The sequence below is a fragment of the Gekko japonicus genome, unplaced genomic scaffold, assembly GCF_001447785.1.
Source record: "Gekko japonicus isolate JY-2015 unplaced genomic scaffold, Gekko_japonicus_V1.1 scaffold1548, whole genome shotgun sequence".
Lineage (NCBI taxonomy): Eukaryota > Metazoa > Chordata > Lepidosauria > Squamata > Gekkonidae > Gekko > Gekko japonicus.
The window spans coordinates 257592-277214 of record NW_015170328.1 but is presented as its reverse complement, the minus strand read 5'-3'; the positions used below and the strand labels follow the sequence as shown (position 1 = coordinate 277214).

The window sequence follows — 19623 nt, the reverse complement described above, 5'->3', positions numbered from 1 at the left end:
TGACAATAAAAGCAGAAATCTGAAAAAGTACTAGATGTGGTAGGTGGGACAACGCAGAAAATGGGCTCCTATAATAAAGTCACAACCGGGTCCTTCTCAGGCCTGGCTCCAACCTGGTGGAACTCTGCCAAATACCGGGTCAAAAAAAGGGGGGGGGGGATGAACCTAGAAACCTGGGATCCAGAACCTGGAAAGAATCTAACACACAAGGGCTGATGGACTTGACCTGACGCGTTTCAGCCTGCATAGGTCCAGAAAGTGCCTTCCTATGATTGTTTAGCCAAAGTGTCTTCAATAGAATTGTCCTTAGGACACTTTGGCTAAACAATCATAGCCGGAAGGCACTTTCTGGACCAGAAAGCATTACCAGTGAAACACCACTTGCCATGTGATTGCATCTTTGGAGGCCTCATTTGTACTTTTTTTCTGTGCCTGGTGGTTTCATTTTGGAACAACATTTTCCTGGTCCTTGTATTTATATTTTATTTCTATATGATTGTACGGTACTATTATAGAAGCCAATATGTTCCTCACTGTGTTTGACCTCTGAAGAAGGCCTATGCAGGCTGAAACGCGTCAGATCTAGTCCATTGGCCCTTGTGTGCTAGATTCTGGTATTTTTACATGAGCTGTGCTTGTGCCCTTATATATAAATTCTTTGTCAATAACTACGTGTGTCTTTTTATATACGATATATATATTAAGCTTTTATTGTTGGCCCTCTTTTCTGTTTGACTAACCTTTTCAGGTTCTGGAACTCTGCCAAATACCACCAGGGCTCTGAGGGACTTGATGCACAGGGCCTGTAAGGCAAAGATGTTCCGCCGGGCTTTTGGTCAAGGGTGGCGACGGTTTTCCACCGCGGCTGGCACCCTCCCCTCTTTCTTCCATCTTCTTCCATTTCTGCCTCCTCTTCGCCCTGCCCACAGGGCGGCAACACTGGCTTTACGAGTGGATTAGTAGTGCCATTTTGAGATTAACTTTTATTGTACATCACACAGAGCCCTGCCCATACAGGGACTGGGTGATTCACTAATTTGAAGTATTGAATGAATGAACGAATGAATGAATGAATCGGTGTCACATAAGTGGAAGGCAGCGCAGGGGAGCAAGGTAACAGGGTTGCCAACTCCCAGGTGCCGCCTGGCGATCTCCCAATATCGCAACTGTTCACCAGCCAGCAGAGCTCCGTTGCCCGGGAGAAAATGGCTACTAAGGAGGGTGGACTCTGTGGCATTGTATCCTGCTGAGGCCCTGCCCTCCCCAAACTCTACGCTTCCCGTACTGCACCCTCCAAATCTCCAGGAATTGGCAACCCTATACAGAAAACAGTAGCCAACTGTAAGCAGTAGTAGAGTGCACACTCCCATTCCCTTTATCAAAGCACCTTCCAGAAACGCTCTGTTATGACTCTAGCCCTTTAAGCCATTCACCTTTTCCTGCCAGTCATCTTGCGTCAGAAGGCTTCCTTAGTCTATAGCGCTGCGACAGTAACTTGTCCTCTCTATCCAGAGTAGAACACAAGCTACACAGAGCTGCAACAAACGGGCGGAAGGGTGAACATTCAACAGGCAGAGCCTTTCCCTGGGGTTGCCGACTCCAGGTTGGGAAGTTTCTGGAGATTTGGAGGGTGCAGCACGGGAAGGGTAGAGTTTGGGGGGAGGAGGAACCTCAACAGGGTCCAGTGCCAGAGTCCACCCCCCAAAGCAGCCATTTTCTTCAGGGGAACTGATATCGGTTGGCTGGAGAGCAGATGTAATAGCAGGAGGTTGGCAGCCCTATCAGGGCAAAAACAGCCCACCTTGATAGACCGATAAGAGAGTCTTTAAGAACACTGCACCATGGGAATGTTGTCGCCAATGGACAACTCATGTCTGCCACCCACAGCTGCATAGGTTAAAAAACAGAGATAAATTAGCCATTCTGATTAGTAGGTCTGATCTGTGTATCGTGCTTAGTCAACCTTATCTCTGGATTACCTGCGTCAGAGAATGCTGTGTACACAGAGTGGTTTCTCTTCAGAAGACCGTGGATAATCTACATCAGGATAACCCTGTAGAGATGGAACAGAGTCTGAGTCCAGTGGCAGCTTTAAGACCAACAAAGTTTAATTCTGGGTATGAGCTTTTGTGTGCAGGCACACTTCTTCAGATACAACAGTGCATGGACACAAACGCTTGTCCCCAGAGAATTAACCGCTGTTGGTCTTAAAGGTGCCACTGGACTCAAATTTTGTTCTGTTGCTTCAGACCAACACAGTGACCCACCGGAACCTGTAGAGATAGATAAAGGTTGTTGGTTTTAGCCACGAAGGCACAATTCTCATTGCATCCCAGCCGGACTTCCTGGCTCTCTTTCACGCCTGGGAAATGAATCTGCCTTATGTGGACTTATGATGAAAGGTGATGGAGTAATCAGTGTTCCCTCTAAGCTGAGTTAGTGTGAGCTAGCTCACAGTTTTTCAGCCTGCGGCTCACACATTTTTGTCTTAGCTCAGGAAGGGTGGCTCCAGAGCCAACTAATTTATGCAGCAGCCAAATTGCTCGCTCACAACCAGGAGCTCACAAAGTAGAATTTCTATGCTTCCCTTACCAGGTATCTTGAACCCACGAAACCGCCTTATACTGAATCAGGCCCTTGGTCCATCAAGATCAGGATTGTCTACTTAGACTGGCAGGGGCTTTCCAAGGTCTCTTTCACATCCCCTCCTGCCTGGTCCTTTTTAACCGGAGATGCCGGAGGATTGAACCTGGGACCTCCTGCACGCCAAGCAGAGGCTCTGCCACTGAGCCAGGGTCTCAGGTCAAGGTCTTTCCCATCCCCTCCTGCCTGGTCCTTTTTAACCGGAGATGCCGGAGGATTGAACCTGGGACCTCCTGCACGCCAAGCAGAGGCTCTGCCACTGAGCCAGGGTCTCAGGTCAAGGTCTTTCCCATCCCCTCCTGCCTGGTCCTTTTTAACCGGAGATGCCGGAGGATTGAACCTGGGACCTCCTGCACGCCAAGCAGAGGCTCTGCCACTGAGCCAGGGTCTCAGGTCAAGGTCTTTCCCATCCCCTCCTGCCTGGTCCTTTTTAACCGGAGATGCCGGAGGATTGAACCTGGGACCTCCTGCACGCCAAGCAGAGGCTCTGCCACTGAGCCAGGGTCTCAGGTCAAGGTCTTTCCCATCCCCTCCTGCCTGGTCCTTTTTAACCGGAGATGCCGGAGGATTGAACCTGGGACCTCCTGCACGCCAAGCAGAGGCTCTGCCACTGAGCCAGGGTCTCAGGTCAAGGTCTTTCCCATCCCCTCCTGCCTGGTCCTTTTTAACCGGAGATGCCGGAGGATTGAACCTGGGACCTCCTGCACGCCAAGCAGAGGCTCTGCCACTGAGCCAGGGTCTCAGGTCAAGGTCTTTCCCATCCCCTCCTGCCTGGTCCTTTTTAACCGGAGATGCCGGAGGATTGAACCTGGGACCTCCTGCACGCCAAGCAGAGGCTCTGCCACTGAGCCAGGGTCTCAGGTCAAGGTCTTTCCCATCCCCTCCTGCCTGGTCCTTTTTAACCGGAGATGCCGGAGGATTGAACCTGGGACCTCCTGCACGCCAAGCAGAGGCTCTGCCACTGAGCCAGGGTCTCAGGTCAAGGTCTTTCCCATCCCCTCCTGCCTGGTCCTTTTTAACCGGAGATGCCGGAGGATTGAACCTGGGACCTCCTGCACGCCAAGCAGAGGCTCTGCCACTGAGCCAGGGTCTCAGGTCAAGGTCTTTCCCATCCCCTCCTGCCTGGTCCTTTTTAACCGGAGATGCCGGAGGATTGAACCTGGGACCTCCTGCACGCCAAGCAGAGGCTCTGCCACTGAGCCAGGGTCTCAGGTCAAGGTCTTTCCCATCCCCTCCTGCCTGGTCCTTTTTAACCGGAGATGCCGGAGGATTGAACCTGGGACCTCCTGCACGCCAAGCAGAGGCTCTGCCACTGAGCTGCGGCTCCTCTTGAACCCTCGATCTCTGCCCTGTCACAGAGCCACCTTTCACCCAATTCGTCTGCCCTTCTATTAACTCCTCGGGTTGTAACTCCCAACAGGATGCTGTGCTACGTCGGGCAAGGACACAGAGACAAAGCACACACAGGTGGATGGCGCAGGCCTTGTCGGGGTGTGGCGGATAAGCGTGTGTACTTGGGCGGGTGAGTCAACACTTTTGAGTGACGCTGGGAACAGTCGCACGTCACTCCTTCATCCTGCTTGGCATTCCGAGACCGGCATCCCTGCGGGAGGAGTTTCCAGGAAGCGGTCCTGGTGCTTTCGTAAGCCAGGTGTTCTCTCTTTGGCACGGGGATCTTCTGTTTCTGACTCGGGGAGTGGCATCTGAGTCAACAGGAGACACGACGGCCGGGAGGTTTCCATTCGGCTTCTCTCTTCGAAGCCAGTTAATTATTTTCTTTCAAGTGCTCCATCTACTCTGAAAGAATGGAGAGAGGAGGAGAGAAGGAGATACAAGCAGCCACCCCAGGAGAGCCAGTTTGGTGTACTGGTTAGGAGTGCGGACTCTAATCTGGGAGAACCAGGTTTGATTCCCCACTCCTCCACATGCAGCTGCTGGCCTGACCTTTGGGTCAGTCACAAGCAGTGCTCCCTCTAAGCTGTGGAGTCTGGTGAGCAGGAATTCTTCTTTGTGAGCGACTGGCATTAAAGTTGTGAGCGAGTGATTTGGCTACGGCATAAATACGGGGTGATCTAGGGCCAGTCACACTCTCTCAGCCTAACCTGCCTCACAGTATTTTATTCCAAGACACTGAAAGGCTGGACAACACATCCAATTACCATGTCAGATTACACAGAGAAGTCATTGAAATTCATAAACATAAACACAATTTCAACAGGAAAGAAGAGAGTTTAAAAATAAATAGGGCATGGTTTCCTGTCCTGAAAAACACAAAAGGCTCTACATCTTACAATAGCACTGCAGATAAGATTAGAATTTCAACAGCCCATCCATATGCAAAAGAACCTCCTCAGGAAAGCTCCTCCATTAGCATGTTTTCACAGCCTGGGGAACTCCTACAAGACAATGACTCAGCCCTACCCCCACCTTCCTAAGTAGATATAAATTACCTGCCTACCATTTTTCTCTCACCTTGACATGTGCTTTCAGACGGGGCGTTTCTGCCGGCATAAACGCGATCACACTTACCCTCCATTTTGCGGAGCCCTCCGTTGGACGCCCGCTGACAAGCTGCGGGCGTCGGCGTTTTTTTTTTTTTTAAAGGACAGTTTGAGCATGCGCATAGGCAGCCATTCAGAGAATGGCAATTTTTGCGCATGCTCAAACCCCCCCCCCCCATTACATTTAAACTTTAAAGGTAAGGACTTACCTTTAAAGTTTAAAGCCCAACCTGGCCTCCCTGTAGTCCCGGACTCCTCTGGGAAGTTAAAGTAAGGGTTTTTTATTATTTTAACAAACGCTCAGGGCGAAGCTTCGCCCAAGCGCATATCGCTTGGTTTTAAAAATGGCGGGGGAAAGCTGGAAGCCTGTTGCATGTGCCCACCCCCTGGGCTCTTTACTGCCGGAGCTCTGCTCCTGTACGCTCCTGCAGGAAATGACCCCTGATATAGGGCATTATTTGTATAACATAAGAACATAAGAGAAGCCAGTGTTGGATCAGGCCAATGGCCCATCTAGTCCAACACTCTGGGTCACACAGTGGACAAAGATATCAGGTGCCATCAGGAGGTCCAGCAGTGGGGCCAGGACATTAGAAGCCCTCCCACTATTGACCCCCCCAAGCACCAAGAAGACAGAGCATCACCTGCCCCAGACTGAGAGTCCCTATCTATACCTTGTGACTAAGAGCCACTGATTCTCCATATGCTTATCTAATTCCCCCTTGAAGCCGTCCATACTTGTAGCCACTGCCACTGCCATGTGTTAATCATTCTTTGGGTGAAGAAGGACTTTTCTGTTCTGACCGGACTGCTCAGCAATTTCATGGAGTGCCCACGAGTTCTTGTATTGTGAGAAAGGGAGAAAAGTCCTTCCTTCTCGACCTGCTCTATCCCATGCATAGTCTTGTAAACCTCAATCAGGTCACCCCTCAGCCGTCGTTTCTCCAAGCTAAAGAGCCCCAAGCACTTTAACCGTTCTTCATAGGGAAAGTGTTCCAACACTTTTATCATTCGAGTTGCCCTTTTCTGCACTTTTTCCAATGCAATAATATCCTTTTTGAGGTGTGGTGACCAGAACTGTACAAATGAGGTCACACCATTGATTTATACAAGGGCATTATGTATTTGTTGCTTACTATAACAAACTATTGTGTGAAAATTTTATTAAAATGTCTATGAGGTTATTTATGCTATACCATAGAATAGATAAGATTAGGATAAAATGGTAGAATATATCAAGTGGGTCGTTATACTGATCTTCTAAGTTACTACGTTATATATATTTTAAGCTATATTCTTATGCCATTATACCATATATAGTGTTATATATTAGTCTTGTGAGCAAAAATCCTCCTTTGTGAGCTACTGGCATTACAGTTGTGAACGAGCGATTTGGCTGCTGCATAAATTAGTTATATAACACTATATATGGTAGAATGGCATAAGAATATAGCTTAAAATATATATAACGTAGTAACTTAGAAGATCAGTATAACGACCCTCTTATGCCATTATACCATATATAGTGTTATATATTAGTTAAGCTATTATGCCATATACTTTTTTAATATACACACATATTCTGATAAAGAGCCAGTTTGGTGTCGGGGTTAAGTGTGCGGACTCTAATCTGGGAGAACCGGGTTTGATTCCCCACTCCTCCGCTTGCACCTGCTGGATGACCTTGGGCAAGCCATAGTTCTGTCAGAGCTGTCCTTGAAAAAGAGCAGTTTCTGTCAGAGTTCTCTGAGCCCCACCTACCTCACAGGGTGTCTGTTGTGGGGAGGGGGAAGGGAAAGGAGTTTGTAAGCCGCTCTGAGACTCCTTCGGGTAATGAAGGGCGGGGTATAAATCCAATTCCTCTTCTTCTTCTTCTACCTCCCAGGGTGTCTGTTGTGGGGAGGGGAAGGGAAAGGAGTTTGTAAGCCACTCTGAGACACCTTTGGGCAGTGAAGGGCAGGGCATAAATCCAATCTTTTCTTCTTCTTCTTCAATATCTGTCAAATTGCCTTTACATTGTGGTTTTGGCAATTATATTGGGTGGAAATTACAAGGGAGTCGTTACAGAGAAACTTCCTGTCAGTTGAGCAGTGGAACAGTCTGCCTCGGGAGGTGGTGGATGCTCCTTCGCTGGATGTTTTCAAGAAGAGGCTGGACGACCATCTTTCGGGTATGTTGTAGGTACGTAGGGCTATCTTTTGGCTATGCTCCTGCAGAGTGCAGGGGGTTGGACTAGATGACCTGCAAGACCCCTTTCAACTCTAACATTCTATGATTCTATATTCCCTATGCTTTTACCCATGTTCCTTTTTTTCTTTCTGTATCCTCTTAAAACTTTAAAATAAAATTTTATATATATAAAAAAAGAATCAGTTTCACAAGGTCGTCTTTTTATTAAATAGATTTCTGTACAGATCTTGTCGGTGGGTAGCATCTCTCTGTACAAATATTTCAACAAATAAAATAATTAAAACGAACAAAGAAAGGAAGAAAGCCACATAGCTGTAAACCAAACCTATACAAAAAGGGATACTTTGCCTACTGGCTGACCCCATAGGGTAAAACACAAATTCGGGGTAGAATTAGAATTTCACCCCGGACTCCTTCTCCCCAAGACAGCTGCAGGGACTCTGGTCAAATATCAATACACAAGTATTTACATGCATCCAGATGTCTGGGTAGGCCAGAAATCAAACATCATTTGAACGGCGGAGGGACTTTGAGCATGGATGACTCCGTTTTCTGCCCAGCTCTAGAACCTTCCTGTCCGCAAGTGCAGTCAGTAAGAAACCTGTAGAACCAGGTTAACGCTTCGTCAGCCAGTGGCTGTCCTGAGGTCCGTTTGGTACCATTAGCACCACCATTCCCACCTCACAACGGGCAGGAGGCAGCGTTTAGTACCTTCAGCCGCTACTGTTCGAAGCGGTGCCCCTGGGAGGGGCCGAGGTGGGTATTTCTTCGGGCTGAAGAAGGGGGTCCACTTTCAGCCACCGGTGAAGGAGCACCTGCTCTACGGTCGGCCGCTTGGCAGGATCGGGAGATAAGCACCATCGGATGAGATCTTGGCAGTCTGAGGAAGAAGAAGAAGAGATTGGATTTATACCCCGCCCTTCACTTGGAGTCTCAGAGCGGCTTACAAACTCCTTTCCCTTCCCCTCCCCACAACAGACACCCTGTGAGGTGGGTGGGGCTGAGAGAACTCTGACACAAACTGCTCTTTTTCAAGGACAGCTGTGCCAGAGCTTGTGACTGACCCAAGGTCACATCAGCAGGTGCAAGTGGAGGAGTGGGGGAATCAAACCCGGTTCTCCCAGATTAGAGTCCGCACACTTAACCACTACACCAAACTGGCAGGAGAGGCGGCAGTTAAGAAAGAGCCAGTGAGGGGGGTAGTGTGTGTCAGCCACAGCTTATTTTGTGTAGCCAAAGAGTAAAAAGCCCAGAAGCACCTTTAAGACTAACAAACGGACAGAGAACAAAGTCAGAGTCCAGTGGCACCTTTAAGACCAACAAAGTTCTATTCCAAGCAATGCTTCCTCTAAGCTGTGGAGAGTCTTGTGAGCAAAAATCCTCCTTTGTGAGTTACTGGCATTACAGTTGTTAACGAGCAATTTGGCTGCTGCATAAATTAGTTTGCTCCGGAGCCGTCCCTTCCTGAGCGAAGACCAAAATGTGCGAGCTGGAGGCTAGAAAGCTGTGAGCTAGCTCGCACTAGCTCAGCTTAGAGGGAACACTGACTCCAAGGTGTGAGCTTTTGTGTTCGTCAGACGATGAAATGGAATTACATCTCACGGTTGTACATATAGGAGTGGTTTGTTAAATTAGCATGCAAGATAGTGAGGACACTTATTTTTTTAACAGATTGAAAAAAATGACAAGCTTAGTTCTGTCTCGGTTCAAGAATATAATTGGATATGTAATGTAATTTGGAACGGTAGATTTAAATGCAGTTCTTCGTTTCGGGGGACAAGGGAAACACTCTACACAGCCAAGATGCTGTAAAATTCACCTCCGGGCTTGAAAGAAGATGGATGGGGGGGTGTCTAAGGATGGGATTCTCACAAATTAGGGCACATCAATCTCCAGTTCTAACGTATTTCTTACCTATGTTGTCCTCCCCCCCCGCCCCCCAGTTGAACCGAAACAGAACTAAGTAAGCCATGAGTCTGAGAAGTCAACAGAAGGGGTGTCCTTCTGGGCTGCAAGAAATGTCAATCCTGTCGAAAGATAGATTCTGGCAGGTTGGTCTGAAGCAATAGAGCAAAGTTTGAGTCCAGTGGCACCTTTGAGACCAACAGAGTTTAACTCTGGGGATAAGCTTTCGCGTGCAAGCACACTTCTTCAGATACTCAGTGGCACCTTTGGGACCAACAGAATTTAATTCTGGGGATAAGCTTTCGCATGCACGCACAGTTCTTCAGATACTCAGCGACACCTTTGAGACCACCAAGTTTAATTCTGGGGATAAGCTTCCGCGTGCAAGCACACTTCTTCAGATACTCAGCGGCACCTTTGAGACCAACAGAGTTTAATTCTGTGGATAAGCTTTCATATGCAAGCACACTTCTTCAGATAGATTCAGGTGGGTAGTTATGTTGGCCTGAAGCAACAGAACAAAGTCTGAGTCCGGTGGCACTATTGAGACCAACGGAGTTTCATTCTGGGCATAAGGTTTCATGGGCACGCACACTCCAAACTGAAACAGAAGTCACCATATAGGTGGGGAGGGGCCGTTGCTGGGAAGGGCTCATTAGAGTCCAGATGCAGAAGTATGTGAGCAATAGATACAGCTAAAATTGGATTAAGGCAGTTGGTCAGATCAGATTAAGGCAATTACCAGTTGCCTTAATCCAATCTTAGCTGTATCTATTGCTCAGTTACTTCTGCAGTCTTGACTCTAATGAGCCCTTCCCAGCAACTACCCTCCCCACCCTCGAAGAAGAAGAAGAAGCCGTTCTGAGACTCTGAGTGAAGAGGTGGGGTATAAATCCAATCATCTCCATCTCCACCTCCTCCTGAGCCGCATTCAAACCAGGAAGAGGAGGAGGAGGAGATTGGATTTATACCCCACCTCTTCACTCAGAGTCTCAGAACAGTTTACCATTTCCTTTCCCTTCCCCACAACACACACCCTGAGGCACAGGTGGGGCTGAGAGAGCTCCTTCGAGAACTGCTTGTGAGAGAACAGCTCTGAAAGAACTTGTAACTGACCCAAAGTCAGACCAGCAGCTGCACGTGGAGGCGTGGGGAATCAAACCCAGTTCTCCCAGATTAGAGCCCGCGCTCCTAAACACTACACCAAACTGGCTCTATATGGTGACTTCTGTTTCGCTGTAGAAGAAGAAGAAGAAGAGATTGGATTTATACCCCGCCCTTCACTTGGAGTCTCAGAGCGGTTTACAAACTCCTTTCCCTTCCCCTGTAGAAGCGTGCATGCCCACAAAAGCTTACACCCAAAATAAAACTTCGTTGGTCTTAAAGGTGCCGCTGGACTCGAACTCTGCTCTTTTAATTTCTATGAGTCCGCGCAGGGTGAGTCAGAAGGGCTCTCACCAGCAGAGACAGGCACATGGAACTTGACGCTGGCTTTCGTGATCTCCTCGTCCCGCTCAAAGGGGATGTCTCCGCACACCAGGTCATACAGCAGGACTCCCAGTGACCAGATGGCCGCTGGAAGGGCGTGATACTGCTGGAATGCCACCCACTCGGGCGGGCTGTAGACACGCGTGCCTGAAAGAGAGACAGAGGGAAAGTTCAGTGTGAGATCGTAGTGCTTTCCGACTGGCCTGGATCATTTAAAACATCTGAAGGATACAAGCAACGCTTTAAAAGGAGAAGTCTAAAGGTAAAGGTTCCCTTGCTCGAAAGCCAGTCGAGTCCGACTCTAGGGTTGCGGTGCTCATCTCCGTTTCATAGCCGAAGAGCCAGCGCTGTCCGAAGACGTTTCCGTGGTCATGTGGCCGGCATGACTAAACACCAAGGTGCACGGAACGCTGTTACCTTCCCACCAAAGTAGTACCTATTTATCTACTTGCAATTTCTTGCTTTCGAACTGCTAGGTTGGCAGGAGCTGGAACTAGAGACGGGGGCTCACTCCGCCACATGGCAACCTGGGTCTCGAACTGCTGAACTACCGACCTTCCACAGCCTGCAGTTCAGCGTCTTAACCACCTGAGCCACCGCAGACATTGAAAACGTCTGAAGGATACGAGCAGCGCTTTAAAAGGAGACGTCTACGGGAAGCTAAATTTCTGCCCTGGCTTGGGACGACCCAGGCTGGCCCAATCTGGGCAGATCCCCAAAGATAAGGAAGGTGCGTCTTGGTTAGTCCTCGGAGGGGAGTCCACCATGGAAGCCCAGGGCTGCTGCACAGAGGCAGGCAAGGGCAAACCACCTCTGTTTGTCTTCTGCATTGAAACAACCTCTGGGATGGCTGCCCCCGCTCGCTTTCTAAAAACACTTGGCGGGCACCGTGTCGGGGACCCCTGAGCGACACTATAGCCCAGGATCTCCCCCACTGCATCCAGACCGTGCCAGCTACTTGTCCACGCCGGCTCTCAGCTGCCCCACCTCCCTGCTGCTGGAGCTGCGATCCTTCAGCGCCCTCCCCCCCAATCCAGAACGGTCCTGAGCCTCACCATCAAACTCTGTGTAGACAGACTCTCTCAGCAAGGCCCCCGACCCGAAGTCGATCAACTTGAGGCTGCCGGTGCGGACGTCCAAGAGCTCTGTAAGCTCTTGGAGGATTGGCTACATTAGGGGAATGCGGCTTAATATGCAAAGGAGTTCCTGCTACAAAAAGAGCCCTGCCGGGCGGCCATAACTCTAATAGTTGCTCTTCAACATTTTGGGGAGAGGCTGTGTTTAACAGGATGTCCTTTTATTGGCTTAACCAGTCAGAAGCCCTGCTGGTCAAAAATGTCACTGCCCCGGCTCGCTTTCTAAAAACACTTGGCAGGCCGCTGGGAACGGTGTCGGCGGGTGCCGTGGCGCCCAAGGGCACCGTGTCGGGGACCCCTGAGCGACACTATAGACCAGGATCTCACCCACTGCATCCAGACCGTGCCAGCTACTTGTCCACGCCGGCTCTCAGCTGCCCCACCTCCCTGCTGCTGGAGCTGCGATCCTTCAGCGCCCTCCCCCCCAATCCAGAACGGTCCTGAGCCTCACCATCAAACTCTGTGTAGACAGACTCTCTCAGCAAGGCCCCCGACCCGAAGTCGATCAACTTGAGGCTGCCGGTGCGGACGTCCACCAAGATGTTCTCGTCCTTGATGTCCCGGTGAACCACCCCCTGGGCATGGCAGTGGCCGACGGCTTCCACCACCTGGCGGAAGAAGTGGCGGGAGAGCTTCTCGGGTAGGGGCCCGTGCTCAGTCACGTAGTCGAAGAGGTCCTGGCAGTGTTCGGGCCTCTCCAGGACCAGGAAGAAGCCTTCCGGCGTCTCGTACCAATCCAAGAGCCGGATGACGCCACGGTGGCCGTTGCCTGCGCAAACCAGGCTGGTCAATACCACTTCTAGGGGCGCCACCGTCCCGTTCGGCTGCAAGGGAAGGACAAAAGGGGGAAAGAGAATAATTAGCGCAAGTGGTTCAGGGATACCGGGTCAGCATGGAGCCAGACACAAAAATCCAGGAGGAAGATGTGCTGTTGGTCTAGCAGGGAGACAAACATGAGCCATTTCCCGGGTGGCAGGAGTGCTGGCTCAGTGGCAAACCGTCTGCTTGGCATGCAGAAGGTCCTGGGTTCGATCCCTGCCATCTCCATTAGAAGAATTAGCATTTTGAAATATGGGTGAGTTTATAAAATGTAAAATGCTCCTCTGTATATTAGAGTAATTTTTATGTTTTTGGTTATTAAGCATGTTACACTCCATTGCAGCTTGCAGCACTTCATTCTAATGAAGAAATAATTACAGAATGACAAGCCTGAAGAAGGACACGCAAACGGATAGTGTACTAGAACTCCGTCGTTTGTAACTAGTACTGTATTACTCTGTATGTACTGCTAAGCTTTATATTGCATATCGTAGTGTTATTGTTGTAATTTTGTTAATGATTGAATTCTAAACATTGCATATAAAAACCAACAAATATTGTTTCATTGCACACGGTGATTTACTGTTTTACTATCTCCAGTTAAAAGGCAGGAGGTGATGCAAAAGACCTCAGCCCGAGAACCTGGAGACCCACTAGACAATATTGACTTTGACAGACCAGCGGTCTGATTCGGTGTAAGGCTGCTTTCGTGTGCTCCCAAGTTCTGCTCCATTCAGCAGCCAGGGCGGTGTAATGATCGGAGTGTTGGGATTGGGATGTGGGAGATCCAGGTTCGAGTCCTCCCTCTGCTTTGGAAGCCCGCCGGGTGGCCTTGGGCCAGTCACACACATACACACACCTCCCAGGATTGTCGTGAGGCTAAAAACCAAGGAAGGGGAGAAGGAGGCGAGCCACTTTGCATCCCATCTGGGGGGAAAGGCGGAGTATAAAATAAAGTACAAATGGTGCTCGGGATCCAGCTACTTCATGCCGTGGTATCCCCCCCCCCGTTACTATGCATGGATGTGACAGTTGGAGAATGAAGAAAGCTGGCAAGAAGAAAACAGCCAGGACTTTGTTTGGGGGACATTTAAATGTTTAAGGGGGAAGTTAAATTACAGTTAATTACATTAATCTGAATGCCTGTCTCTAAAAGGGGAGGGGCTCCCAGCCAGTTTCTAGCCCTTCCTTTCAAGGGACGGGGCAGCAAGTGTGTCAGTCCCTAGGAAAAAAACAGGTCAGAGGGCATTTAATGGCCTTCGGAAGGCATGTAAAGGCCTTCTGAGTTCCCTTCTACAGGGCAAGAAATCTTAGAAGGGCACTCAAGAGTGGCACCTTCAATGCATCTCCAACAATCCCCCTTTCTGCTAGCCCGGTCCCGCTGGCTACAACCTAGGTCAGGGGTGTCAAACATGCGGTCTGGGGGCCAGATGAGGCCCCCGGAGATCTTCCATCAGGCCCGCAGTGGAACTGGCCATCTCCTGCTTCCACTTCTGCTGCTGCATCATAGCTTGCTTCACCAGACTCTCTTCATCGCTCAGCCATTTCATGTTTTAACTTGGGTCCCGGACAATGTTCCCTCTAAGCTGTGACCAAAAAGTCTACTTGGTGAGCTACTGGCATGAAAGTTGTGAGCGAGTGATTTGGCTCCTGCATCAATGAGTTTGTTCTGGAGTCATCCTCCCCGAGCTGAGACAAAAATGTGTGAGCCGGAGGCTAAAAAACTGTGAGCTAGCTCACACGAACTCAGCTTAGAGGGAACTCTGGTCCCGGACCAGAGCGGCTTACAAACTCCTTTCCCTTCCCCTCCCCACAACAGACACCCTGTGAGGTAAAAGAAGAAGAGATTGGATTTATGCCCCACCCTTCACTACCCGAAGGTGTCTCAGACGCGGAAACCCTGTGAGGTAGGTGGGGCTGAGAGAGCTCTGACAGAAAGTGCTCTTTTTCGAGAACAGCTGTGCCAGAACTATGGCTTGCCCAAGGTCATCCAGCAGCTGCAAGTGGAGGAGTGGGGAATCAAACCCGGTTCTCCCAGATGAGAGTCCGCGCACTTAACCACTACACCAAACTGGCCACAGTGCTGCTGCCTGCAGGGTGTGCATGCGTGTGTGTCTCCTTAAAAATAAGGTTTCTACACACACACACACTTTAAAAATACCAAAAAATACTCCCCCAAAATAAGGTTTCTGGCATGGCTATTTGTGGGGTGGGGCTTTTAATTAAGGGGGCTGGGGGCCCAAACACCCCACTGTAGCTACGGGGTCCTAGGAAAAGTCGAAGGCGGCAGGAAAAGAGGAAGACCCAACATGAGACGGACTGACTATATCAAACAAGTCTGCAAGACCGAAGTGAGGTCGTGAACGGGAGGATGTTTTGGGGGTCATCGATCCATAGGGCTGCCGTAAGTCAGAAGGGACCAATGCTCTCTCTAAGCTCTGGAGCATTGTGAGCAAAAATTCTACTTTGTGAGCTCCTGGCGTTAAAGTGGTGAGCGAGCGATTTGGATGCTGCATATATTAGTTTGCTCTGGAGCCGCCCTTCCTGAGCTAAGACAAAAATGTGTGAGCCGGAGGCTAAAAAACTGTGAGCTAGCTCACACTGACTCAGCTTAGAGGGAACACTGGAAGGGACCCGACGGCCCTTCGAGCCCCCACGTCAATGTGTACATAAAACAGATGATAGCAAGAAAATGTGGCTGCTCAGAGTACAGAAAGGTTGCCCGCACCCTCTTCCAATCTCTGCTCTCAAGTGTGCACACTCTGACATCATCATACTTTGCACAGTGACATCATCACACTGAGTCTCGCCCACTCCAGCAGGCAGCAGGCGATGACCCTCAGATCGGTACTGGAGGGAAAGAAAGCTCTCGGTGCAGAGATGTCACACTTTTTGCTTTACTAGACTTGGGGACGATGAAGTTCCCCTTTCGGTGGAAGCCTGTATTGCTATTTCACCCTAAGTCTCCTCATCGCAACACCCTCAAGGCTCTGGCTAACCCCCAGTGGCCACCTGGCTCGTGGAGACGGAAACACACACACAGACACACGTATCTGGAGATGCTCTTCAAACTCACCAGCTGCGCCCACTCGGCCACTTTGCTCCTGGCCACGTGCTTGATCGCCACCTGCGGAGGGAGAAAGGCACGGATGAGAGTCGGGTCCCCTACTACAAAAAGCACCCAGAGATCTCCTCTCGCCTTCCTGGCCCACCCCAATCTCGTCACGGAACACACCCGACACGGGCCTGGCAAAACAGCGTCAGGGCAGGCATCAGAACGCAAGCGGGTGCCTCAAAAGGCCTGGGCGCAGGGAAGCCACGCCCACAGAAAAGCTGGCCTTCCGACGCTTTTCACTGGTTGTGCGGAAGAGGGAACGTTGCCAGAAAGGGCCCGGACAAAATGCCCTCCTTGATACGACGATTCAAGGCCAGAGTCTGGAGATTCGAGACGGCCAGTCAAACCGACACAGGACCCTCAGCTAGGGATGCCAACCCTCCAGGTGGGACCTGGGGATCCCCTGGAATTCCAGCTCATCTCCAGACTGCAGAGATCAGTTCCCCCTGGAGAAAATGGATGCTTGGGAGGGTGGACTCTGTGGCATTGTATCCCACTGAGGTTCCTGTCCTCCCCAGGCTCCACCCCCAAATCTCCAGGAGTTCCCCAACCTGGATCTGGCAACCTTATGCCCCCCATCCTCTGGCGGTGGCCGGGAGGGAGGGAGGATCTGGGAACCCTCCCCTCACCCTTGCCCACCTGCCGCTCCGTCCAGCCCTTTCCGCCTTCCCCTTCTTGCTAAGTGTCAAGGGGGTGGCTTCCCATTTTGCCTCCCCCTTCTGGGCCAGCTCCCGGCTCTATCCTCTCCTTTCTTAAGCTCCCCTGGCTTAGGGTTACCAACTCTGGGTTGGGGAATTCCTGGAGATTTTTTTGGGGGGTGCAGCCTTGGGAAGGACCTCAGTAGGGTACAATGCCGCAGAGTCCACCCTCCGAATCAGCCATCTTCTCCAGGGGAACTGAACTCTGTTGTCTGAAGGTTAGTTGTCATTCTGGAAGATCTCCAGGTCCCCCCTGGAGGCTTGGCAACCCCAGCACTGACTTGATGGCTCCCCCCCCCCCAACTTCTCCTCTTCGCTGTCACTAGGCAGCCATGGGCCTCATTACCGAGTCCCCCGATCTGAACTCGTGGTTCAATTTTTGAGCGATCATTGGGGCATTTCAGGCATCAGCCACTCCAAAAACCCTCTTGCCACAGGCGGGAGCCAAAACACTGAGAGCGCACTGATTTCCCCGAGTAAAGCCGAGCGTAAGGGTAAATTAAAATCTGGGGACCCGCGACCACCTCCGTCACGGCTTCTCACCTGCAATCCATCCGCGATTCTCTGGCCGGCGTAAACAGTGCCAAAGCCGCCTTTGCCCAACAGACCGCCTCGCTTATACAGAGCTGCGGAAGAGTCTTTGTCTTTGCCTAGAACAAGGAGAGAAAGCCACAAGGTTACGCCGGCTGCAGTGAGAGTCAGAGAAACTCTGCACTGCTGCGGAGCACGTGCTTCACGCCGGCTGAGCCGCTATTCCACAGCGGTTCTAAGCGGTCAAGGGCAACTCGAGTTAAACAGAATACCACAAATAGTTCCCCGATTCTGAGCAACTACTTCGTAACCACCATTCAACCAGTTTATCCCAGTTTGCGGGGAGGGCGGGGTAAAAATGCAAATAAATAAATAAATCCGGGGAAAGCCTGAGGAGGAAGGAGCTATTGAAGCTGGGATTAAGTACTGGCAAGAAAATGACTGACGTAGGACATCTCCGATCAGCGGGCTCCTCTGCAGGTCTGGAGGTGTTGGGAAATGTCGTCGAGTCACAGCGGACTTATGGTAACCCCGCAGGGTTTCTTCAAGGCAGGAGGCGTTCAGAAGTGGTTTGCCATTGCCTAGGAAAAAAATTGCCCGACAAACCAAAAAATCCTGGCTACAGCCCTGCTTGGTGGTCTCCCATCCAAGTACGAACCAGGGCCGAGCCTGCTTAGCTTCTGAAATCCAACAACACCGGGCTAGCCTGGGCCGTCCAGTTCAGGACAGATTTAACCCAGTCTAAACCCTTTGATTCCCTTGCCCTGACCCGAATAGCCCAGGGGCCTGCGGCATTCCCACACCGTGCCAAACTTTTTGGGGACGGAGGATGCGTTGTTTATTCTGGCTGAAGGATGTGTGTGCGTGCGTGCGTGCGCGCGCACCTGACAAGGAAAAAAATTGCCCGACAAACCAAAAAATCCTGGCTACAGCCCTGCTTGGTGGTCTCCCATCCAAGTACGAACCAGGGCCGACACACAATCTTACTAAGCAGAGGGGAAATAGATATTATTTAGGGTTCCCCATGCCTCATGGGAAGTTTCATAACAATTTACAGAATCAGTTTCTTTGGAAGGGAAGAGACAGGTGAAAATGTATGAAGTTTCTACAGAATCAATTTATTTGTAAATGTACAGGTTGAACAAAGCAAGGAGGCACACACAGAAAGGTTACAAAGCAGCATTCACATTCATCCACAAAGGCAATAGCAGAATCTCTGGAATCATAATTGTCTGGCTCTAGGTTTAGATTTCCTGCATTGAGCCAAAGAGGTTGGACTAGATGGCCTCTTCCAGGCTAGGACTCTAAAACTACTGTCAATATTTCCTGTAGGAAGTCTTAAATCCTACATCTCAAGGGTTTTCTGAAGAGATAACAACAGAGATGATCAGATAGAATCATAGAATGTTAGAGTTGGAAGGGACCTTGCAGGTCATCTAGTCCAACCCCCCCCCCCCCCCCCCCCCGCAGAGGCAGGCAAGAGCAGCAGGCTCCTGCGGCTTCATTCCCAGCGCTCCTGCCTTGAGCAGGGGAAGCGGCGGCACGCAGCGAAACCGCCTTTTCGGTGACTCACAGCCGCTCTCTCGACAGGAACCGGCTTCTCCAGCTGAGCCGCTGGGAAAACAAGCCCGGGCTTCCCGATTAAATGCCTCCGGGCCCAGCTGTGCTACAAACAACAGGAAAAGAGGAGGAGGATGGACTCTGGACCCGGGAGACCCCGGCTGATTGTTGCCATCTTTGTACGAACCTTGTTAGCTCCCCCACCGGCAGCTGCATATCAGGCAAGAGGGGATATTTTTCTCCAGAAGGGAGAAAGGAAATACGGCAATCACAGGACCTGTATTTCAGTCTGCTACACTGTAGTTAGGAGAAGGAAGAGGAGGTCTTTGCCCCTTAAGAAACAAAGGGGTATGCTGGCCAGGACTCCCTTTATTGCAGAGACCCAACAATGCAGGATGGCATCTCCAGAAAAGCCAGTCGTCTCCCGGAGCTCCGTAGAGAGCAAGAAGATTTTTTGGGGTATAAGCTTTCGAGAATCAGAGCTCCCTTCATCAGATACAAGAAGAGATTGGATTTATATCCCACTTTACACTACCCAAAGGAGTCTCAGAGACGCTTACAATCTCCTTTCCCTTCCCCAGAACAGACACCCTGTGAGGGGAGGTGGGGCTGAGAGAGCTCTCTCGAGAACTGCCCTTGAGATAACAGCTCTGAGAGAACTTGTGACTGACCCGTGGTCACGCCAGTAGCTGCGTGAATGGTGGTCACGCCAGCAGCTGCGTCCTTATATCCCAGTCTGAAGGGTGGGAGGGGGTGTTGCAAAGAAGGACCTCGGGGAATGCAGAGGTAGAATGCAAAAAATGCAACCGGCTCAACTGGAGCAGGGGAGAACTGCTTCAGGGGAGAAAAAGTAGTCTCTGGAGAGAGACAAGAATCCTGCGTCCTTATTCAGACCGGTTGGGTCGGTGTGGGTGTGTCCACTCTTGTGGATTTGTGAATGAACTCAAGTTCCGCCATCCGGCACTGTGATCCTCCCATCTCTTTTCAACTCCAGTCAGGAGTCCAATAGGGGGCAGCAGAGAGCTACGCTAGCCACT

The 19623-nt window shown here is 50.5% G+C and overlaps 1 protein-coding gene across 2 annotated transcripts in view; it reads right to left on the bottom strand.

Annotated features, from left to right (window-relative positions):
- Positions 1–7529: 7529 nt before the first annotated feature.
- The window catches only part of PIM2 (Pim-2 proto-oncogene, serine/threonine kinase), a 13761-nt gene continuing 1667 nt past the window's right edge, over positions 7530–19623 (bottom strand). Inside the window, exons 2-7 of one of the 2 annotated variants that reach the window (XM_015418117.1) lie at positions 17039–17145; positions 15759–15809; positions 12359–12687; positions 11783–11826; positions 10698–10874; positions 7530–8214 (exon numbers count right to left, since the gene is read on the bottom strand). In XM_015418117.1, the coding sequence (XP_015273603.1) occupies positions 8048–8214; positions 10698–10874; positions 11783–11826; positions 12359–12687; positions 15759–15809; positions 17039–17145 (875 nt within the window). In that variant the 3' untranslated portion in view covers positions 7530–8047. Of the gene's footprint in view, positions 8215–10697; positions 10875–11782; positions 11827–12314; positions 12688–15758; positions 15810–17038; positions 17146–19623 lie in introns of both variants that reach the window. The other variant, XM_015418116.1, reaches the window with a different exon arrangement.